Source organism: Peromyscus leucopus, chromosome 1 (assembly GCF_004664715.2).
Source record: "Peromyscus leucopus breed LL Stock chromosome 1, UCI_PerLeu_2.1, whole genome shotgun sequence".
NCBI classification, from domain to species: Eukaryota; Metazoa; Chordata; class Mammalia; order Rodentia; family Cricetidae; genus Peromyscus; species Peromyscus leucopus.
In genome coordinates this window covers 6,449,798-6,474,030 of record NC_051063.1, presented here as the reverse complement: position 1 = coordinate 6,474,030, position 24,233 = coordinate 6,449,798, and the positions used below count along the sequence as shown (strand labels likewise).

The 24,233-nt window shown below is 41.3% G+C and overlaps 1 protein-coding gene and 1 long non-coding RNA gene across 8 annotated transcripts; one reads left to right on the top strand and one right to left on the bottom strand.

Annotated features, from left to right (window-relative positions):
- The first annotated feature begins 402 nt into the window (after positions 1-402).
- Positions 403-16,970, top strand: LOC114703391 (protein FAM111A-like). 7 transcript variants are annotated; one of them, XM_037205015.1, is made up of 8 exons: positions 403-529; positions 1,648-1,732; positions 3,358-3,433; positions 6,905-8,492; positions 11,401-11,479; positions 11,630-12,267; positions 15,002-15,183; positions 16,476-16,970. In XM_037205015.1, exons 3-5 carry the CDS (start codon positions 3,407-3,409, stop codon positions 11,406-11,408), a joined length of 1,623 nt encoding a protein of 540 aa, XP_037060910.1. In that variant the 5' UTR covers positions 403-529; positions 1,648-1,732; positions 3,358-3,406; the 3' UTR covers positions 11,409-11,479; positions 11,630-12,267; positions 15,002-15,183; positions 16,476-16,970. The 7 variants fall into 7 exon arrangements, with proteins under 7 accessions (XP_037060910.1, XP_037060904.1, XP_037060903.1 ...); XM_037205009.1 differs by having other exon boundaries at positions 11,571-12,267; XM_037205008.1 differs by having other exon boundaries at positions 11,401-11,771; positions 12,200-12,267.
- Positions 9,315-24,233, bottom strand: LOC119087865. The gene is made up of 3 exons (XR_005091360.1): positions 24,122-24,233; positions 17,966-18,055; positions 9,315-9,354 (listed from the first exon to the last, which is right to left on the bottom strand). It is a non-coding gene; the product is annotated as an uncharacterized LOC119087865 (long non-coding RNA).

Sequence of the window (24,233 nt, the reverse complement as noted above, 5' to 3'; positions counted from 1 at the left end):
ATGGCGCTGCAGAACCTGGAATCTTGGCTTCTTCTCCCTAGGCTTGCTGGTGGGGCAATCAGGATTCAGCTTCCAGCCTCCACCCCAAACTAGTTCCCAAGGGCCCAGCTCAGGGCGGGAGGGTAGCAGGTTCCAGGCTTTTCGCGCCTTTTCAAGCCCCGCCCAGCCATAGCTATTCGGGTCCTGTCCCCACTTGAGAAAATTCTAGCCACAGATAGGGAAACCTGAAGAGTAGAACTGACATTGACCCATTATGCAGCCTGGTTGGTCACGCCATGGATCAAGAAACATTGGGATTAGGGGGCTATATCAGGGTCGGAGGAGGGGGTTAGGAGACGGGTGGAGGTGACTGGCGGCCACCAATCCGTTCGTACTGGCTGGTGATTGGCTCCGGAGAGGCTGTTCCACGTCACATGCTGCTCTCTGTGTCCCTTGGACAGGAAGCATTAGGCGCGCTCTTCTTCTGTTAGAGAACCATTTCTGTGACTGGAGGAAATCATCCTGTTGCGGTGACAGGAGTGAGTGACTGGTGAGTTTGTAGGGAGCTCAGCTCTTGTGAGGACTTACCGGCCCACTTCCTGGCCGATCTGAACCGGGGTGGGACTTGCTGGCAGTGGAATGATACAGAAGAGCCTCAAGCATTTTTAGTTGTGAAAGTGTTGGGAGGAGAGTGAGTGCAGTTCCATTTGGATGGGGTCTGCAGTTTGGGGGGCAGTAAAAGAACAAAGCTTAAGAGAAAGGATGTAAGGGTTTTGGTTTTTTGTTTGTTTGTTTTCCAGTGCCCAAGGAAGAATACCTCTAGTTTAAAAAAAACAAAACAAAAAACAAAAAAAAAATAAACCTGGCATCTGTAAAATCCACTGTTATTTTTCCGAAAATGCCTTCTAAAATGAACTAAGCCATGTCTGATTGTGTTCTGCAAAGAGCTGAAATGTGGTTTCCTGTGTGTACTTCTCTCCAGCATTGAAATATAGGGTGTAACTGACAGAAACTGACTTCTCTCTCAGGCATGTGCAGCATGCTCTGGGGGTGCAGCCACGTGGACAAAGTTAACTCAGAGTCAGGCTGAGTTAACCTGACTCTGAGTTAACTTTGTTACCTGTGTCCATCATCTTAAATACACCACACGAGAAATGTTCTTCCAGGAACTACAAAGTTGAAAATCCCTTTGATATCTTATTTCAGTGGTTTTCTCAAAGATTCAACTACTACCTTTCATAGAAAATATCAAAGATACAGCTGGGCAGTGGTGGCGCATGCCTTTAATCCCAGCACTCGGGAGGCAGAGCCAGGCGGACCTCTGTGAGTTCAAGACCAGCCTGGTCTACACTGAGTTCTAGGATAGCCAGGACTACACAGAGAAACCCTGTCTCAAAAAAAGAAAAAAAAAAAAAAAAAAGAAAGAAAGAAAATATCAAAGATACTTATTTGTAGCCCTGGCCTCAAAATCCTAGGCTTGGTATACCCACCATTCCTGATCTACTACCATATCCTTACCTCCACATTATAGCCTGAGTTAGACCGGAGTTTAGAATACCAGATCTCTTTGTCTCTCCTCAACCTCGCTCTTCTCCTTCAGCACAGCCAGACATTTGTTCAGTAACTATTACCTCAATAGCAGTAAGTTTAACTTGGTTTTATCAACAGGTTTCTGGGAGGCCGCATTGGATATTATTAACCTCCGGTTAGAACCAGTGTGTTTCTCTGTTTCTCCAGCCTTCTGTCCCTAAAGGTGAGAAAGGCATTATTGTGTTGATTTTCAATGTTTTTTTTTTAAATTGTGTTTCATAAGTTCTTAATTAATTCTCTTCCTATAGGTAAAGGTACCTTTTACTACATCCTTCTATTACCAGATTTTGAAATGTGTGTATGTTTTGTTTTAAAAAAGAATTTTTGTTTGAGACCATTCCAGGCAGCAGAGCAACACTTGTCTTAAAATTTTTAAAGGTGATATTAGACCACAACTGTGTCAATATTTTGATGTGAATAAACTAGCATTGTTATTATGAGAGGAATGGTCCTGAACTTTTAGAGATGGAAAGTGATACAGGGTTAAAATGTCACAGTACCTCTTAGGGTAACCTTATAAAATTAAAGGCAATGTGGGTTTGGGATGTAGTTCCGTGGGTAGATTTCTTGCCCAGCATGCATGAAGCCTTGGGTTGGATTCTAAGCATCACTTCAACCTGAACTGGAGGCACATAACTGTGATGTCTAGCACTTAGGGAGGGAGGAAGATTGGCAGTTTAGTTTCAAGGCCAGCCTAAGCTGCATGAGACATTTTCTGAAGAAAAAAAAAACAATTATTAATTATTAATTATGGGAGTGATATGGAAATCCACTGTAACTGATTCTTTCCTCTCTGTCTCTGTCTCTGTCTCTCTCTCTCTCTCTCTCTCTGTCTCCTGCTCTTTCCATTTCTACTAGAAAATATTCTCAATAAAAGTTCTCCAAAGTGTATTCTCTGGAGTTTCTGTCCTTGAAGAAAGTTCAACTTCTCTAGAATTTCATATCTTTCATGGGTGAAATAAGACTAACAATGCCAATCTCAGGTGGCTGAAAGAATTGTTTTGTTTAAACATTCATTCTCTTTTCAGAGACAGCACAAGGAAAAGTAGATGAAAAAAATACCTTACACACACACACACACACACACACACACATACACACACACACTCCAAAAAACAAAGTAACAAACAAACAACACTCCCCACCAAATATAAGAAAACCTAATAAACTGTAAAGTAGAAATTATGTTTCCTGGTTATCTATCATTTTTGATAACTTTCAAGATTTTCTTTCCATAAGTCCTTCTAAATTTCTATCATTCTCAGGGTACTATGCATTTTTTTTCTACCTGTCCTTCAGTATTTTAACCATTCTTCTATACCCACCTAAGTGAAGACCAGATTTTAACATCAATCTGAATTAAAACACTCTTTTGAGTTCCCCAATGCAATCCAATATTGGGTATTGATATCTGCTCTTGGTTTCTATATTGGCTTCAAGCTGTGAGCACCTACCCCAAAAATTTTAGCTAGGACCTGTTTTCCGTGGCAGCTCTGGGGATAAGCAATTAGACATAATTTATGCTGTGTTTGCTCTACTTCCTGACACACAGTGTCTTGATTTGATTATTGCGGTGACTCTGTTGGAGGAACAAACTCTTTGCTATGAAGATGGAGTTATCACCATGTGAGAAGCAAGACTGAAGGGAGAGGGGTGGTGGGGTGTGGCACCTCGGGAAATAGTCCCCTCTATACAGTATACATCACGTATGAAGATCCTGATATGACCTGAAACCATTTTGAAATTAATAATTCATCTGAGCTATCTGTTTCATGTCTAATCCATCAGGTGTAAGAGGCATATCTCACAGAAGGTCCTAGTTCAAGCAAGGAAAAATATGGAAATCCTGCACTGTTTTTCTCAGGTATGTCTGTAAATATTGAACACATTCACAGCAGACTTAGCCATCCTTGGCCCTAGGTCACAGGTCCTTCCTGCCATGAAAACATCTTATTGTTTATTGGGAGTATAACATACTCTATTTCTTGTCTACTTTCTTCTTTCTAGTTTGAAGAAGAGCACTGAGGAAGGGAATTATAAAATGAATGTCGGGCTGGATGGATAGCTCAGCAGTTAAGAGCACTGGCTGCTCTTAAAGACGACCTAGGTTCAATTCCCAGCACCCACATGGCAGCTCACAACTGTCTGTAACTCCAGCTCCAGGGGATTCAACACCCATACACAGACACACATGCAGACAAGACACCAATGAACATAAATAAAAATAAATCTTAAAAAAGCAAAATAAATTAAAAACAAACAAATGAAATGAATGTCATCCATATCAAAGTAGCTTTTAATTAAAAAAAAAGAAAAGAAAAAATACTGCCTGAAAAAAAAATAAGGAAAAAAGAAAGATCAAATGAATTGTTTTAGATTAAACTGGGAAAAAACAAAATGAGTGTTGTTCCCTATCAGGAAAATATCTTCCTTAGTGTGTCTTATCTACTTAATCCTAAGAATCTATATCTGTATAGTGCTTTGTAGTTCATAAAATGACTGAGTAATTCATTCTTACTATAACCCTGTTAGGCATGTGAGATTTGCTTATATAATTTCTGTTGCATGTTGTAGTCAGAAGTTTTCTCAGGTCCTTCTGAATCTCTCCCACCCACCAGTACCGCAGCCACTTGGTTTCAAATAAACTTATACAGGTTTATATTATATTTAAACTATGGCCATGGCAGACCTCTCACTAGCTAGCTCTTCTATTTGAAATCAGCCCTTAACTATCAATCTATGTATGGCCACATGTTCCGTGACTCCTTAGGTGGCTCACTGGAGTCTTCTCTCCCTCTCCTTTCTCTTCCTGTCTATCCATTTGGTTTCCTGCCTGCCTCTAGCTGCTTTGCCATAGGCCAATTGACTTTCTTTATCAACCAATCAGAGCAACATATATGATCCCATTAGAGATGGTTGTGAGCCACCATATGGTTGCTGGGAATTAAACTCAGGACCTCTGGAAGATCAGTCAGTGCTCTTAACCATTGCATGTGAGGGCTCCATGAAATCTGCTTTCCAGACTAAGTAACATGACAATAAGGACTTCCTGAACTGACCAAGGAAGCCGAGAAGTGTCAGGTATTTGAGAATCTCCTTCAGAGACCTGAGCTCCTTTTCTTTATTCCAGGTTCTGGAAAACTAGAAGATCCAAATGCCTAGAATATCCATGAAAAGCATAGATCTGGTTTTCCCCCTCTGTCCTTGTCTAAGACAGCAAGCTAATAACCACATACACAACCTCTTGTTCCCTTTCATAAGTATCAGACCAGGCATGATAGCACAGGCCTATAATCTCAGAACTCCAAACAGAGAAGGAATGGAATCATAAGTTGAGGACAGCCCATGCTGTGGATATTGCTCTGTATAAATAAAATGCTGATTGGCCAGTAGCCAGGCAGGAAGTATAGGTGGGACAAGCAGAAAATAGAATTCTGGGAAGTAGAAGGCTGAGTAGAGGAGACACTGCCAGCTGCTTCCATGAGTACCAACATGTGAGATACTGGTAAGCCATGAGCCATGTGGCAAGGTATAGATTTATAGAAATGGGTTAATTTAAGATATAAGAACAGCTAGCTAGAAGCCTGAGCCATTAAGCCAAACAGTTTAAATAATATAAGCATCTGTGTGTTTATTTTATAAGTAGGTTGAGGGACTGCCAGGACTTGGGAGGAGCTGGAGAGTAACTCTCCAGCTACAAGCCTGGGCTATAGTGTCTTAACAGTCAAAAGAAAACTTTTGGATATCTAGGGCCTCTGCCACGGCTGAGGAATTGAAAGTAGTTGGAGAGCAAACCTAACCACCTGAGTTAGGTCCCTGGGATGTATGAGGAGAACTGACCCCACACCATGGTCCTTTGCCCTCCACATGAGTGGCACAGCATGCTTCAGGACTGCACTCACAAGCACAAAGTCTAATGGTGTTTAGGTGTCTCTGTTAAAGAGTAGAAAGCGTATTTCAGTTCTTTCAAGGAGTGTGGCAGGAATGTTTCTCAGCATATTTAGACTGAAGAGACACTCTTGGAGACTTCCTAGGCAACCTGCTTTAAATTTATATAAGCTTACATTATGTTGTTCCCACCAGAATATCAGCATCAATATTAAAGATGACAGGCTTAATCTTCACCATGCTTCACCATTGTTATTCTCATTACCAGTGAGAGACATCGCGGGCATGTGAACTCATACCTGCTTGTTACACCAACAGGGAAATTAAACCTTTCAGACACAGGAATCGGATGCCTTAATTTTTAAATCATTTTTTCTACTTTAAGTCATTTCCCCTTAGTCCCTCCCTTCTTCCCATTCCTGGTTTTAAGATAATGGCTCATAACATGGGTGTTCTGAGTACAAATTTACACAATAGAATGGAGAATATTAGACTAACTACTAGACTTCAAAAACTCACTTGCTTATTGGTTATCATGTGATTAAGAAAGGCACTCCATCAAAGCTCATGTGAGCTCACAGAGACTGAGGAAGCATTCACAGGACCTGCATGGCTCTGCATCAGGTCCTCTGTGTATATATCATGGCTTCCACTTTAGTGTTTTCATGGGATTCCTGAGTGTGCCTACAAGTGAATCTCTGATTTTTAAACCTTCTCTTAGGCTCTTTCTTCTGTTTGTTTTGTTCAATTCTGATGTGTTAGTTTTTGTTTTATCTTCTTATATTATTTTTTAAATGTGAAGTAGAAAGGAATTAGAAAATACACATTACATACTTCGTCTTCTTCTACAGGACAGTGACCTTTTAGTTATTGTTGTTCCTGTATATTTCATCATGCTTGAAAACTGACATACTAAAGCAAATAGTGTGAGTTCCTTTTGTGGTAGATGCTAATTAAATCAAGGTCCCAAGGAGCCATGATAATTGTGAATTTGAGGCCAACCTAGGCTGCAGATCTAGGTGCACAGTCGCCTTTGCTATTCAGTGAGACTCTGACTCTCAGTTGTGTGTGTACATGTGCAAAGAAATTACAAAAGAACTCAAGCAATCTGTTATTATGCTTGAAAAATTTAAAATATCTTGTTTAAAATAACAAAGAAGAATGCAATACTTATCGAAGCCAATAGATTTTGATACATCTGGATGAGTTAATTCCTTCTGCCTGCTTGTTGAGCAAACATGGCAGGTCTGATATGAAGAGGCTATCTGGTGAATGTGAAAAGACTGGGCTTTGCTGCAGAATCCAGATCAGCTCTGATGTAATATTACTTGCTGGTGTTTCCACATTGGTTCTCAATTTTAGATAGGAATCGTGTGAATTGCACACAAAAATCACAGGAATACAGTTGTAGTCACAGTTTTCTAATGTGTCTATTATTTCTTTTTAGGTCCCCAAAGAGCAGAATGAGCCCATATTTTCTCAAATGAAAATGGAATGTAGAAAAAGACCAAAGGAGGTGACCAACAACCAAGACCAAAGTTCACACGGGGAACAAAAAACTCGACAAGATCAGAGCACTCTCCCAATTAAAATTATCAACATCACCTTGGGGGTAAGCCCCGAGGAACATATGCACATTCTCATCCATGGGGGGACAGGTCGCTTATATGAGGCACTCAACACCCTTGACCCTGTCAAAAGAGAGATAGAAAGACAGCCAGGCAAAGAAATGCTGGTGTGTGGCAAAGAAGGAATAGAAGGGTACATAAACCTTGGCATGCCCCTTCGTTGTTTTCCGGAAGGCAGCCATGTGGTCATTACCTTTTCCAAAACTGAAAGTGAGGAGAAAGAAGATAATGAAGTGTGTGGCCGGTTTGACCAGTCTTCTGCTGAGTGTGTTGTATTTTACATTCATGCAGTCGGGAATAGGATCCTGAGGTGCAGGGAACTTGACAAGGAGGGGATCAAAGTCTGTGTGTATGGCTTCAAAGGAGAGACCATCAAGGCCACTCTGAGGAAGGATGGCAGGTTTCATTCCTTTGTGGAGAGTGACCATTGGAAACTCATCCACAATGATACCATCATAGCAAACACCCAGCTGGTTGATGTGTTACAGGGTAGGCTCTTTCTGGTTGAGGTTGAAAGAAAGAAAAGCCCTTGGGTGGTAGCAGCAACTCTGAATTCTGAGTTAGAGGACAGAAACTTCAGTGAGTTAAAAGGATACATTGTGAATTTGTACCCCACATTGAAAAGAGAACGGGAAAAACTGAGAGCATACATCAAGGAAGAAAGTGAGAAAAGAAAGAAAGCTAACTTATTCAAAGAACATAGAGCAAACTTCAGGAAGCTGACCCAAAACTCCATCCCAGGTAAAGTCTTCAAACTTCTTTCACAGCTCAGTGACTCAGTTGGGCTCATAGTTTGGAACAACAATGGAAACAGGGGTAGTGCCACATGCTTTGTTTTCAAAGGGATGTACATTTTCACTTGTCGACATGTAATAAATGACATTGTAGGGGAAGGTGTAGAGCCAAGTCAGTGGGCAGATATACTTAGTCAATGTGTAAGAGTGACATTTGAATATCAAGTGTTCCCCATAAAAGAAGACAGCTATTGCTCTGTTGAACCTTGGTTTGAGGTGTCTGATGTAACTCTTGATTATGCTGTCCTGAAACTGAAAGGAAACGGACGGCATATTCCTACAGGACTCTGTAATGGAACACCTTCTGAATCAGTTAGTGGGTTTATGTATATGATTGGTCATCCAGATGGAAAATACAAGGTTGTTGATGGCTGTACTGTGGTACCTGAAAATGAGCAAAGAAGGAAATGTGAGGACATTCAGGGAAGAGGAGCAGTGGATGGCAGTGATTCCATGCAGTATATCTATATGTACACCCAAAGAAGTTTCCAGAAGAACATCCATGAACCTGGTGTGGCTACCTGGGATAAAACTTTTTATTGTGGGTCTTCTGGATCTCCTATATTTGATGCTAGAGGATCACTGGTAGCCATGCACACTGCTGGCTTCATTTGTGAGTATGAAAGTGGGTATTCCAGTGTCATCGAATTGGGCTCCTCAATGAAACACATCCTTGATGATATTAAGCAAAACCATGAAACATGGTACAAGGAAATTTGTGTATTCAAAGGGACGTAGAAATACTGAGTCTAGAAGCCCGAGGACTATAGAGAATTCGGTCAGTTTCCTGTCTTTAAGGCAGTTGCCTGTGTATTGTTTTTCTGTAGGCAATGAAAATATTTTTTAAACTTTTAAATGTTGAGTTGTATTTCATAGACAATTGATGTTTTAATCTATTTCCTATATATAACATGCATTTTTAATTGAAAATAATTTTTTATTCATTTTACATACCAAACACAGATTCCCCTCTCATCCCTCCTCCCGTTCCCCCACCCCTGCCTACTCACATTCCTCTCTCCCTACTCACCCCTCATCCCCTCCTTCAACAGGGCAAGTTCTCCCATCAGGGGACACCTAAGTCTGGTACATTCAGCTGAGGCAGGACCAAGCCCCTAACCACTTCATCAGGGTGAGCAAGGTGTCTGACCATACGCAATGGGATCCAAAAGCCAGCTAATCCTGATAAATCCTGATCACACTGCCAGGGGCCCCTCAAACAAGCCCAGCTACACAACTGCCTTCCCTATGCAGAGGTTCTAGTCCACTCCTATGCAGGTTCCACAACTATTGGTCTAAAGTCCGTGAGTTCCTTTGAGCTTGGTTCAATTGTCTCTGTAGATTTCCCCATCATGATCTTGATCCCCTTGCTCATAGAATCCCTCTTCTCTCTCTTCCACTGGACTCCCGGAGCTCAGCCTGGTGCTTGGCTGTGGATCTCTGCATCTGCTTCCATCAGTTACTAGATGAAGGCTCTATAATGACAGTTAGGGTATTCACCAATCTGATTACCAGGGTAAGCCAGTTCAGGCACCCTCACCACTATTGCTAGTAGTCTAATCTGAAGTCATCCTTGTGGATTCCTGGGAATTTCCCTAGAACCAGGTTTCTCCCTTACCCCATAATGTCTCCCTTTATCAAGATATCTCTTTCATTGCTCTCCCACTGTGTTTTTCCCCCAGCTCAACCATCCCGTTCCCTCATGTTCTTATCCCCCATCCCTTGTTTCCTATATATACCACCATTTTTAATTGATAATAATTTTTGTACAAAATATTCTGATCATGATTTCCCCTCCTCCAACTCCTCCCAGATTCTCTCCACCTTCCCACCCACTCAAATCCACACCACACCTCTTATAGGAAAACAAACAGGCATCTAAAAAGATAAAATAAAATGAAACACAATAAAACAGGATAGGACCAAACAAACAGAAAAAGAGAGACAAAGCATAAGAAACACATACAGAGGCAGAAGGACTCATATTCACACACAAAGAAATATTGTAAAATCAGCTAACACCCACCTATAAGCAAATATGTACCATATTTGTCTCCCTGGGTCTGGGTTACCTAAGTAGGATGATTTGTTGTAGCTCTATTCATTTACCTGTAAATTTCATAATTTGAGGGTTTTTTTTAAACAGCTCAGTAATATTCCACTATGTAAATATAGCAAATTTTCTTCCTCCACTCAGTTGTTGATGGACATCTAGGCTGTTTACACCTGAACATGGTTGATCAAGTGTTTCTGTAGTAGGATATACAGTCCTTTAGGTATATGCCCAGGAGTGGGATGGCCAGATCCTGAGGTAGGCCTATTCCCAGCTTCCTGAGGAACCTCCACAAAGTTTTTCCATAGTGTTTGTACAAGTTTGCATGCCAACAAGCAGTGAATGAGTGTTTTCCTTACACCACATCCTCACTAGAATGAGCTGTCACTTGTTTTATTGAACTTGGCCATTGTGACTGGTGTAAGATGAAATCTCAAAGTAGTTTTGGTTTGTATTTCCCTGATGACTAAGGATGTTGGCCATTTGTATTTCATCTTTTGAGAACTCCCTGTTTATATCTGTACTCTGTTTTTAAATGGATTCCTTTCGGATTGTAAAGGGTTTTTGTCTTTTTTAGCATACACACACATATATAAAATTATATATACAGAGAGAGACATATATTAGATATTAGCCCTCTATAGGATACAGTTGGTAAAATCTTTTCCCATTCTGTAGCCTGCCACTTTGTCCAAATGTTGGTGTCCTTTGCCATGTAGAAGCTTTCAAGTTCAGTGAGGTCCCTCTTTTTATTATTCTTAGTATCTGTGCTATCAACATTCTATTCAGGAAGTCTTTTCCTGTGCCAATGAGTTCAAGAGTTTTCCCCACTTTCTTTTCTATTGGATTCAGGGTCTCTAGCTTTATGTTATTCAGGGTCTCTAGTTTTATGTTGAGGTGATCGATCCATTTGGAGTTGAGTTTTCTTCAGGGTGATAAATATGGATCTATTTGCATCCTTCTACATACAGACATCCATATGACTAGCAGTATTTGCTGACAATTCTGTGTTTTCTCCAGTGTGTATTTATAGCTTACCTATCAAAAACCAGGTACCCATGAGTGTGTGGACCTAAATCTAAGTCTTCAATTCTATTCCATTGATCTACATGTCTGTTTTTATGCCAATATCATGCCATTTTTATTACTATAGCTCTGTAGTATAATTTGAGGTCAGGCTTGGTGATATCGTCAAAATTTCTTTTATTATTCAGGATTGTTTAAACTATCCTGTTGTTTTTTTTTTTCTTTCCATATGAAGCTGAAAATTGTTCCCTAAATTGCTTTTGGTCATACTATTTTTGTTTGTTTGTTTGTTTGATCACAGAGACAGAATGGAAACTAATTAGAATACCCAGACATTCAACTCTTGAGTAATCTCATCAGTAATATTGTTCTGCTTAGTTCTGGACTAACCTAGCTGATTACTCAACAAAGCTATCTATCACTAACCTTCAATTGCTTACAGGGTTCTAAAGTGTTCACCTTCATATGGTCAGAGGCAACAATGGAGATTTAGTAAAGAAAGAAAACTTGGCAGAAAGATGGTGAGACATTGATTAGTTTTGAATATTTTTATCAATTCTTTGAGAATTCCATGCAGTTTATTTTGACCATATTCATTCCTACTTGTTCCAGATCCACCCCACCTTTCTACCTACCCAATTCTCTGTCTCTTCTCTTTGTACATTTAATAGTCCATGGATTCCCATCTGTTCTGTCCATGTGCTTCTAAATGTGGGCTGCCCACTGGAGTGTGGTCTACCTGCCAAAGCCTCACCCTTAAAGGAAACTGGCCTTTCCTTCCCTAGAAGCCATCAACTGTCCACAGTTTTACAGGTAAAATTGGGGCAGAGATCAGTTAATTATTTCTGACAGATTCCTGGGTTTACTTAGTAATGATACCTGTCTTAGTTAGGGTTCCTGTTGCTGTAATAAAACATCATGAGCAAAAACAACTTGGGGGTGGGGAAGGGTTTATTTCAGCTGATAACGTGTAGTCCATCAGTCAGGAAAGTCAAGGCAGGAACCTGGAGGCGAGAACTGCAGCAGAAGCCAGGAGGGAATGCTGCTTACTGGTTTGCTCTCATGGTTGCTCAGTTTGCTTTCTTATATAACTCAGAACTGCTTGCCCAAAGGTGGCACTACCTGCAATGGGCTGGGTCTTCCGACTGTGCCAACAGCTGATTAAGAAACAGCACCACAAGCTTGCCTACCTGCCAAACTCATGGGGACATTCTCTCAGGCAAGCTTCCTTCTTCCCATAGGACTCGGGCTCATATGACAATGACAAAGCACCAGCCAGCACACCACCTTTTTAGACCATGAGAAAAAGGTCTGTTTCTGCAGTTTTGCCCTAATGCTTAGCTCCTTATCTGCCATTTTCATGGCTTAGTCACACTGGTCTCTAGAGACCCAGGCTGTGTCTTTGTGGTGTGTCTCCATTGCCTAGCATAGTTTTAATGCATACAGAGGTAGTACACAGCAAATAATTCTCTAGATGAGTCCTGGAAGTACAATAATATTCTCTGAAACAGAGCCATATCTACATGTGCATAAATGCTCTTTATGCATAGACACAAAACAGTAGTGAATACACACGTGTGTTAATTTGTACCTGGATGGGAAATACCATATCAACTAGATAATATGTCTGCACAGTTTTTTTCTGTTGTTGTTGGTTTGTTTGTTTTCAGTTTTATTTGTTTTTGTGTGTATGGGTATTTGCCTGCATGTAAGTCTATGTACCACATGTGTATCTGGTGTCCATAAAAGCCAAAACAGGGCATCAGATCTTCTGGCACTGGTGTTACAGACAGTTGTGAGCTATCATGTAGGTCCTGGGAATTCAACCCAGGTCCTCTTGAAGAGCAGGAAGTGCTCTTAACCACTAGCCTATATCTCCAGCCCAAATTTCTTCTGCTTTTAATCTTAAACATGTCATTTCTTTCTAAGTGTGTTTCAGTCAGGTCCTCTTCCCAACAAGGGGAGATTCTTTATACATTTAGAGCAAAATCAATCAAATTTTACTAAATTTTCTTGTCAGGGCACACATACATTCTTTCCTTTGATGCTGCGTGTTTCATAAATGACTTTGTAAATTTGCGTAGCTTAAGGTTCACTATGCACTGTAAGTTTCTACAGGATTTAGCAAGTGTGTAATGTCACACATTGGTCCTTAGATTGCCACACAGAAGTTTGGTTGCCCTAAAAGCCTGTGATTTGTGTCTTTGTCTCATCTCTCCCTCAGAACCAATGTGAATCAAAGATTTATTGTGCTCACACTTTTATCTATTCCAGACTGCCATATTATACAGAATCATGTACTATCAGATGCTTTTGGGACTGACTCATAGGCCATTAAAGTTTCTTCTGTATTTTGTGGTTTTATAGCTCATTTCTGTTTGTCATTGATTAATGTTGGATGGATTTATCACACTTAAAAATATGTATTCACCCTTTAAAATCCCATAGTTGCTTCCAGTTGCTGTGATTATTAATACAAAGCCTAAAGACCTCTGTATTTCTGGTTGTTTTAATGATATATATCAATACTATTGACTAAATACCAATTAAAGGATGTGATTAATGGATTCTATATTAAAACAATGTTTGACTTTGCAAAAATCTGCCAAATTTTCTTTTAAAGAATCTGCAGTTTTGCATTTCTTACTCTCAAAAAGAGACATACTATTCCAACCCCCTCCCCCAATCTGGTATTATCAGCTCCATGTGTGGTTTGTGTGATTGAGTTGGACTTGAGATATATTACTGTAACTGGAAAGTCTGGAATTCTTCAGGAGTTACAAGGTTTATTAAAGAAACTGAAGATGTTTGGGGACAGGTGGGATGTAATAGAGCTAGTACAGATACTGTAGGAATTAGGGGCTCTTTGAGGAGGAGAGGAATAGAAAATATTTCTAAAACTGCAGCTAGAGAGTGTCAGCCTAAAGCAGCAGAAGAAGGAGAAACGTCCCTGACAAAGGTGGAAATGTCTTAGGAATTACTGTGACTTCTAACCATGACACTGGCCATTTATGGAGAGATCATAACTATATTACTTATAAGTAAGATATTGCAATGCCCTGTCTGATGTTCATGACCTTCTGAGTCATAATGACCACTACTAGGTTTCTATTTTACAAGATACCCATATATCTTTTTCATTGGCAAATGTTAACTCCAGAAAAATGCAGGAATCTGGGGAAAATGGTTCTCAGCCTTTTAAGGCAGTAGTGGTACTACTTGCTCATAGATAAGGATCCCCCATGTGTTACATACACACATATACATAATCATAAATTCTCACTTTCAGTGGGCTAGTGATGGAGATTACAAAGTATCTTACAGCTTTACTAACCACTGATCTGACAAGTAATTCTCTCTCTAAAAAAAAATACAACTATCAATGTTTTTTGGCCAGTTGGAATAGGTGACTTTTCAGCTGCCCTGTTAATTAGATGATGTCATCATAGAAAAGCATGCTTAAGAGTGTCATATTGAATTTGGGCACAGGCATGAAAATTCCATCTCTTTTCCACAATAAACTCCCATATTTCCATCTTTGCTTGTGTTCTATGTAGAAATTCCAAGGGAGCTGAAAACATTTTTATTTTCTCTTGATTCATTTTATTAATGAATTTATTTTTTGAGACTTGTTTTCAGGTATTCAATCTTGCTATATAGACATAGTTGACCTTGAATGGCCTTTATGTCTGTGTGTTTGTGCATGTGTACCTGTGTTTGTGTGGCATGCTTGCGTGTATGCCTTTGAGTGTGTACATGTGGACATGATTGAGCACATATGTCTATGTGGGCATACAAGATGTGTTGTGGGTGTGTGGAGGTCATAGGCCAGCATCAGATATCTCATTCATTCCTTCTTCGCCTTATTTTGTGAGACAGTTTCTCTCACAGGACCTGGCGATTACTGATCTGGCCAGACTGGCTATCCAGATAGCCCCAGGATTGTGCTCATTGTCCTCCTCAGTACTAGAGTCAGGCAAGGTAGGGAGCACCTGGCATTTTCTGTTTACTAATTATCCAATTCTGGTGTTATGCCCATGCAGCAAACACTTTATGAACTGAACCATTTTTCCAGCCCTGGAACTCCTGATCCTCTCACCTTTACAAGTTCTTGGAGTTCTGACCCTGCTGCCTCCCTCTCCCAAGGGTTAGCATTACAGGAATATGCCAGCATATCAGATGTATGAGGGGCCAGGAACCAAATCCAGAACTCAGAGTATGCTAGGTAAGCATTCTACCAAATGGATTTCATACTCAGCTCTCCAAAAGGCTGTATTCATTTATGTAGTTTATTAAAAACCAGGTTTCTCCATGACATTTTTATACATAGTTTTGGTTCATTCTGCTGTGGGATGGTCTGTATGTCAAATTACTCTGATTGGTCAATAAATAAAACACTGATTGGCCAGTGGCCAGGCAGAAAGTATAGGCGGGACTAATAGGAGAAAAGAAAGAACAGGAAGGCAGAAGGAGTCACTGCCAGCCTCCACCATGACAAGCAGCATGTGAAGACGCCGGTAAGCCACAACCCACGTGGCAGGGTATAGATTTGTGGAAATGGATTAATTTAAGCTATAAGAACAGTTAGCAAGAAGCCTGCCACAGCCATACAGTTTGTAAGCAATATAAGTCTCTGTGTTTACTTGGTTGGGTCTGAGTGGCTGTGGGACTGGCGGGTGACAAAGATTTGTCCTGACTGTGGGCAAGGCAGGAAAACTCTAGCTACATCATTCAGCCTACCACCCACTCCTCTGCCCATCTCACTTTCATCTCCCTCCTACTCTCAGAATTTCTCCTTCCACTTTGATACCATGTTTTACAGTGATCTCCTTGACCATCTCACTCCAAGTCGGATCTTCCCTGGCTCTTCCCTCTCAAGAGGCCTCTTTCTAGTTCCTGCCTCTAACCATGCTTACTTCCACCCACAGTCATATCCAAAGGCTTTCAATGTGGCCTTTGCTCAGTTTTCATTTCTGCCATATTTCTTTCCAAAACATCATTTTTACTACTTCCTGTGATGTTTGTCATCCATTCTTCTCATTCATATTAAAGAAAAACAGAAAGAGTTTTGAATTCAGATTTTGATTTTGAAAATTGCCAGTCTGTGTACATAACAACACTTAAGATTCTTATGACTTACAGAAGAGTATAGCATATTTGTAGAATGTACACTATTGTAGGTGCTTACAATGTGGTAATTCAATCCCCGTATATGTGAAACTCAGAGTCCAGCTTCTTTGAACAAAGAAGGATTATGTGATCAGGACGCAATCTGACAATCATAACAATGCATTAGACAGAATGCTTACTGAGGGCAGCTATGATGTGTCTGAGAAACTACAGACGGTGGAAGGACTGAAAGGGATGGTGTGGGAAGGTTGAGAGCAGATACTACTCACCAGCAATCACACTGATTCTTCCCTCCACCAGAACCGAGTTATATGCCGGAAATTTTCTTACAGTTGACAGTAGAGAAGAAACTAACAACACTTTCCCACAATTCCCTTTATTCTCCAGATAGCCTCCAGAAATGATGACAACCAGCATGAAGTAGCCCTTGAAGTTTGGAATTCATAACTGAACAATAACGAACAATGTCAATCCATATTTGCCTTAAATGAAAGTTCCATCTGACTAGAGCACACTGTACTTGCAGCATGGGGTGAAGCTATTGAGTCTATACTCAGCCCTGAGATCAAGTAACACTTTCAGAAGGTGTAGAGAATCATTTGAATATGATCGATGTTGCTCACGGATGCAACAACTCAAAGATATATAAACTGAGGATGCTTCCTAAGTGGCTGCTCTGAGGGTCTCATTTTAAAGTAAATATTGGTTATCCAAAGATCAAACGCCTACTTCACAGTGGCTCTTGGGAGGAGGGTAAAGATTCTGAACAAGTAAGAACTTGAAGAAAATGAAGTACTCTTTGTATCTATGCCTGAGTGGTGAGACTGTCAAGAAGCTCTCTGCAAAGTTGGCCAACTGTGGTCTGACCTAAATGAATTCAAATGGATACTGTCACAGTTAGCTTTAGCTGTCAACTTGACACAAACCTAAAGTCACCTGGGAAAAGTGAACCACTGTTGATGAACTTTCCAGATCAGATTGGCCTGTGGCCGTATCTGTGAAGCATTTTCTTAGTATTTAATCGATGTATGAGGGGAGTGCCCAGTGAGGGTAGACCCATCCCTAGGTAAGTGGGCCGGGATTGCATAACAAAGGAAACTGAATGAGCCAGAAAACACCGCTCATGTATTTTCTCTCACAAGCCCTTACGTTGAGTCCCTACCTTGGCTTCTCTTTATGATGGACTGTAACCTGAAAATGAAATAAACTCTTTCTTCCTCAGGTTGCTTTTGGTCAGAGTGTTTTATTGCAGCAACAGAAAAGATAACTATGACAGACACTAAGAGAAGGTAATAAAACAATTCATGTACAACAGTCTGTAGAGGATATCAAGTTTTAAAAAGAATTCCCCAAATACTTTGAAATGGACAATTATTTAGACAGCAAACCTATTGAATTCTTTGTGCCTATGTGGAGTCAACAGACAGAATCCTTGGGAAAATTGCACAACATACCCTGCATGGGAAGGCACTGTGCTGTGAATCTGGGTGTCTAGAAGAAGATAGCTCATCTCTTGATGAATTTTCAATGTTGGGCAAAGCTGTAGTGCATCCATATCAAAATTTTATTGTGGAAGAGAAAAATAATTATTTTGTCAAGACAGGGTTTTTCTGTGTACCACTGGCTGTCCTGGTGCTCTGTAGACCAGGCTGGCCTTGAACTCACAGAGATTCACCTGCCTCTGCCTCCTGAGTACTGGGATTAAAGACCAGGGCCATCATTATCTGCCCAGCTTGGGAAAATATTTTGAGGAAGGATATAATATAACAAAATTCCCAGTGTTTTAGAAATCCAACATAGGGGCTGGAGAAATGGCTCAGTGGTTAAGAGCATTTACAGCTTTGTCAGAGACACCCAGTGTGATTTCCAACACTCACTTGGCAGCTCACAAAGGACTGTGACTCCAGCCAGTTCCAGAGTTCCGGCATCTTCTTCTCTCCTCCTCCAGGACACTAGGCATGTCTGTGCTGCACAAACATACATACAGGCAAACACTCATACAGAAAACAAAAGTAAATCTTTCATAAAAATCCATCATGCTAAAAGTGATTGGAAATTCATGTGCAGTTTCAGTAAATGCAACATTTCTTAAAACTAGCTATTTTCTTCTGTCAAGTGCTTCTTCATGTCCAGGCTTTGAAAGTTGTAATTCTACTTACCTGGCCTTTTTTTTCTATAATAATGATTTTATACTCTCATGGTGAGTGAGCTCATAGATCTATGTTTGTGGCCACAATTAGTAATAAGCAAAGGTAGCTTTCTGTTGTAAATAGTTCTGATGTTCTCTGGTGTTGTATTTCCATTGAGACATGGTTTGTACTGTATGATAGAATTATAGAGTATAAAATTAAATGGGACAATAGAGGGACTGTGGAAATAACTCAATTGGTAAATTTAGTCAGTCCCTGTGTAAAAAAAAAAAAATAGAAGAGTAATTCAATGAATGAAAAGAATGGGGATTATAGCTCAGTGGTAGAGTTCTTAACTCACATGCACAAGGTCCTGAGTTTAATTTCTAAAGTCTTGGCATAAAAGAAGGGAGAGGGGAGGAAAGAAGGATAGAAAGGTAAAAGGCATGGTTCTGCTGTGATTTTGAAGTGGTGGACAAGCAGCTCTTGGATGCAATGGAGACTTTGCCACCTCAGGTGTGTGTAGCTTGAGGAGCTGAGATGCCTGATAAATCAACAGCCTCCAGAACCACTCCAAGCCCGTGCCTTCTAAACTCAAGAAGGGAATTTCACAGCCTGAGAGAGGATAGTTTGTAGAAAGAAGGTGAAATATAGAAGCAAACAGAAGAAAAGAACACAGAGACCCCAGGAAACAGAACAACATAAAACTATTAGTCTAGGGGCTTTTTGTAACTAGCAGAAATTGGGGGTGAGGCAGGGAGAACATTCATCCCAGTCAGCCTACCCACAAGGTGTCCAAGTGCCTGTTAGTTTAATCATGATCTCAGTGTAGATTCCATCCAGTGAGACTTGCATTTAAGGTTATGTAAATGGAGCAGTAATGTAACAAGAAGCCAGAGCAAGAACCATGGATTTCTCCTGGCATTTCTAGCATCCAAGTAGGAAAGAACCAAGGTCATTTCCAACTTCTGTACAAGAACTGAGGTCCCTATCCCTCAACTGCCTGTTCATTTATATTGCCCATTCTTATCAATTACTTTATGCCAAGGTTAGGAAGATCCCCAGGCTATTAGCAAGACAAACACAGAACTTCATGTTTCCATTTGTCATGCTTTTACTCAAACAAGGTTTCTGTCAGAGTTTGAGGTGAGTACACTTTGATATAAAACTTCTGACTGTAGTGGGCTCATGTTCTCCAGTGTAGAAACCTGGCAGGTTTCCTGCTGACATGAGATTAGGTATTTGTATAAATGTCGAGATAGACTTTGCCTAGTGTATTTTGTTTTTTGTAATATTAAATAGAAAAAAAATGAGAGCTTAGTTAATTTGTTGAATGAAGAGACAAGAGATGGTCACAATAACTAGAATACTAACAACAAGAAGACTTCAAGTTCATCAGACTGTCACAGGGAGTAGTAAAAAAGAAAAGAAATTGATGGATGGGCCTGATAGCACAATTTGGTAATCAGCTACTCCAGAGGTTAATGAGAGAATCACAAGTTCCAAGACAGCCTGGGCTTCCAAGTATATAAGGGCCAACCTTGAAGCTCTATCACCAAATCAGAAATTAAAAGTAAGCTGGGGATGTGATTAAGCAGTAGAACACTTTCCTGGCATACACAAGGTCTTGAGATTAATCACCAGTTAAAAGTACATATTAGAATTCAAGTCAATGGTGAATATTGTTTTCCTCACTAGCATTTTAAATTAGAAAACATCTCATTACTTACTTAAAATGCTCAGCTTCTGTACAGCATACCTTAGAAAAGCCATTGAATTTGCTATTCTTATTTTTTATTTGTCTATTTATTCTATGTATCATTCACATCACATATATTGATGCCATTCATTCCCCGTCCCTTCACATTCACCCTTTGCCCCTGCACCCCCCACCCAATAAGACAAAATTCAAGAAAAAAAAAAAGAAAGAAAACAAAATGAAAAAAAAATGTTTAAAAGAGAAAAAAATTAAATCTCTTCATGGAAGCTGGAGTTCCACCCAACAAGTCATGATGTATACCCCTTTGCTGCAGAGTCTGGTTGGTTCGAGGCCCCTGGTCTCCACTACAGGATCAATGCTGGGCCACCACTAGGACTCTTGTTGGAATTCCGCTGCTGTTCTGTGTTGTAGAGATCCTGCAGCTTTGGGTCTGTGGGTCAGGTCCCTTCACATACTCTAGCAGATCATAGATCTACGTAGAATCTACACCTGCAATAACATTGTTGTCTCTTTTGTACCGCCCTGGTGAGGTACAGGGCCAGATGTCCTGAGTGTTGCAGCTGGTGGGGGTCAGGGACAGAGCTCTCCTGCTCTTATGACCACAGGGACACCTCTCCCACCTGGCACAGGCGTTGATGGGTTGACATGGTGTGTGTGTGTGTGTGTGTGTGTGTGTGTGTGTGTGTGTGTGTGTGTGTGTGAGGGATGAGGGGTGGGGAGAGCATCTCTCCCCAGCCCATGCTTCCATGTGGCAGATGAGGGGTGCAGCTAGACCTCCATGCTCATGTCCTCAGGTTGGCTCACCTGTGCTCTCACCAACAGGGTCATCTCTGCTCTGCTTCCCAGACAAAATGCAGGGCTTGCTTTCCTGTGTGTTGCAGCTCATCAAGGGCTCAGCTCCCTCACCATCTCAGCCTGATCCCTTCCTCTCTCATCTCTTCAGATATGACCTCAGCCATTCTGTTATGTGTGCTCTCCCTCTCCCCCTCTCCCCTTTCCTCTCTTCCCCTCTCTCCTCCTCTCTCCCATAAGGCACCATACCATACCTCTGCTCACTCTAGTAGTGTCCATGGGCTGGTGGTGCAAGGTACCAGGTGGGCCCCGTGTTTTCTCTCCAGAGTCCTGGGTGGGCAGCCCCAGCTCTCCCTGTCTCATTCAGGTTGCTGTGACACTGGGCTGGGCCATGCTTCCTCATCACAAGGAGATCATTATAGTGCCCAAAGGGTCCTGGTTGGTGCTTTTGGCTGTGATCATCCCACCCCAGCCTCATGGTGTGGGATGGACAATTCATTATTGTTCCACTGCAGGCTAGAGTGAGGATCTCAGGCCCCTGCTCTGCTTCATTCCACACACCCCAGCCTCATGACATGGGGCGCTTGGCTGGAGTTCTGCTGCAAGCCCGGGTTAGAATTTGAATTTGCTATTCTAAATGCTTAGGATGATGTATCATCGTAACTGGCAGAGAGATTCTCACTTTCTGGTTTCAAAGTCCTTTGATAATCAGACTTTTCTCCCTTGCATATCATCTACTGCACCAGCTTCTACTCTCAGTAGAAGTAGAATGTTCCACGTTTTCTGCTTCTTTCCCCCAGCTCAGCAACTTCTAACCTTTCTTGGCAGGTAAGAAAAGTCACCCAGCCGCTGCCCCATTTTTCTCATCAAGTTCAGAGTTTTGAGTTCCAAAGGCTGACTCTCAAGCAACTAATTTGAAAGTAATTTTTTTAATATAAATCGGGTTCTTCTGTACTTACAACTTCATGAAAGGCAGGAACAAAGTGTAGGCCATCTTGCTTCTGCTCCATTTCCAGGCAAGCTAAGTCACAGAAAGGTGAGTGTGTAGAAATCACAGTGTAGACTACCTCAGAGTCAGTGTGGAGCACTCAGCTTCACCGATAACCAATGCTCTAGCAGCAGCAGCTCAGTCAGGCTTGGAGGATCTGGCATGTGCTTTGATGCTGTGAGGAGGCTGTTTAGATCAAAACTGTTTCCTAATGCAGCTTCCTGACTCTAGAGTTACCTCCGAGGCTATGTTCTTGAAATTAGTGATTCCACTGCTGTCCCCTGAACCCACTGCTCTGTGCATCCTAAATATGTCCTGCACAAGATCCTTTATTCTGTGTTCCACCAACCTGGAGTCTGACAGTTAACAGACAGTTGGACTGTCAGTATGGACATGTTCTTTATGAAAGAACCATGACTCCACTCAGAGATCTTGTTTGTAAACTCTAGATTTTTGTGTCTATCACAAATTACATAGAAGTAACTACTGGATTTCTTTAAAAATGGGTTTCAAACAGGTGGTATTAATTTCTCTTCCACCCACACAAAATTTTCTGTGTCACAGAAATTAGTGCCTGACCAAGATAATTATGTTTCTTCAAACAGCTTACATCTCAGTCCTCAACATGAACCAAGACACCTGCTTGATTGGTAGACCGACCCTGAACACCTTGAGGACAGGTTTTCATGGAAGCAGATGTCATGCAAGCTTGCAAAGGAGGGATGCAACTTCTGGTCCTACCCAGCTGTGGTGCCTATGAACCACAAGAGTGACCAGCATGGAACAGTGACCCCAAGGGTGCACAGTGGCATGAATACCTTGCCATAGCAAAAAGATCTCTGATAGGACTTAAGTCCTGCTCAGCTAAAGGAAACCTATGTCTGGTACTAGAAACCTAGCCAGCTACTCAGAGCTAGTGAAGTCATGGATCTTGGAGGAGAACCTAAAACTGCTACTTTTCTAAACCAGCATAATTCCTAACTACATTATAAATGTTTGTCCCTCTGCCCACAGAGAAGTGTACCCCCACACCTCATCAAGGAAGCTTCTCTTTGTAACAGACAGAGACCATTACAGAAAACCACAACTGATTAAAATGTAGAGTTGTGGAGCCCAGTGTCAGTTGACACATCCTTAGCACAACTCCTGCATCTAAGGTTCATGGATTAGTCCTGAAGAGGGAAGAGAAAGAATATGAGGCAAGGGAACAGGAAATTTGTTGTGTAATTGTGTCTCCTAGAATGTCAGAAGAGTTACACCCACTAGCTAACATGGTCTCACTAACACGGCTGCCTAAACAAGACCTAATAAGGATGACATCAATAGACATGTTAACATGGAAAGAGGGAAAGCTCATGAGGCCAAAACCCTAGACAAAGAAATATAAGTGACTAAAGAATGCTTAGAGAAGGAGAAATAGGCTTCCCCGGGAAAGAGACACAAATACACCAAGAGGTTATCCCATACCAAATGATCATCCCTAAAAACATACATACCATGATTGTAACCAAACAAATTGTATACACACAGACACACACTTTGTTATATATTTGAAAGAAGACAAGGTGGTTGTGGTGAGGTACATGGGAGATGTCAGAAGGAGGAAAAGAAAGGGAAGAAAGGATGTAGTTACATAAATCTCAAAAACTACAAAAAAATGGAAGGAAGGAACGAAGGAAGAAACTAACTTCTAGTCAGTACAGCTGTGCATCACCCAGAGGTAGGAGCAAAATGGGGAAGTGTGCCTCCCGCTCCCTGCTTCCTTTTATTCTTCTTAGTTTCTTTGTACTATAATTTATTTAACTCAATTTCAAAGCCTCATGATTTCAATACAGAGTAACTACATGTGTTTGGATAACCCATGTTTTTCATACAAAGTGCCTTTTCATACAGTGGTATATTTTTATATTTATATCATCTCTCAGTTGCTATTAACACACGACTAGGTTTAACAGCATATTTGAAATTTATGTTTCCGGAGTAGACACCATGTTCTTCATCAGGACTGAAAGCAGCAGGCACTCAGGTTCCTTTGGGTAACAGAGTCACGAGAGTGAATTTGCTCTGAAGGCGTCTGTAGCTTCTTCCTGGTTCTCACCTGCCACCTACAAGGGATGTCGCTCTCTCCTTCACAGAACTCACTCACTTACCTGGCCACAGTGGTTAGAGTCTCTGCCCCAGATGTCCTCATAGGACCTGGTTCCCCATCTTTTCCCTCGCCAGCACTTCAGGACGCCTGCCTGCGGACCAAGTTCTTGCCTGGGGCACCTTGCCTGCCTTGGTAGAGCTGAGAGGCAGGAACTCATGCACCCTGGCTCCTCCCCTTAGCTTGTAGTCAGATCTGCATCTGGACTTCTACCCACCAGGGCGGGGGAGGGCTGGACGGAGATGTTCAAATACTCACGAATAAAGAGGAAACTTGCAGAGGAAAGGGCTCTTCTACTCAGCTGCAACCTGGCTGTGACTCTTAATCCTCCAACAGGAAGAAGCATGCTCAGGGGCGTGGAGTGCTCTCT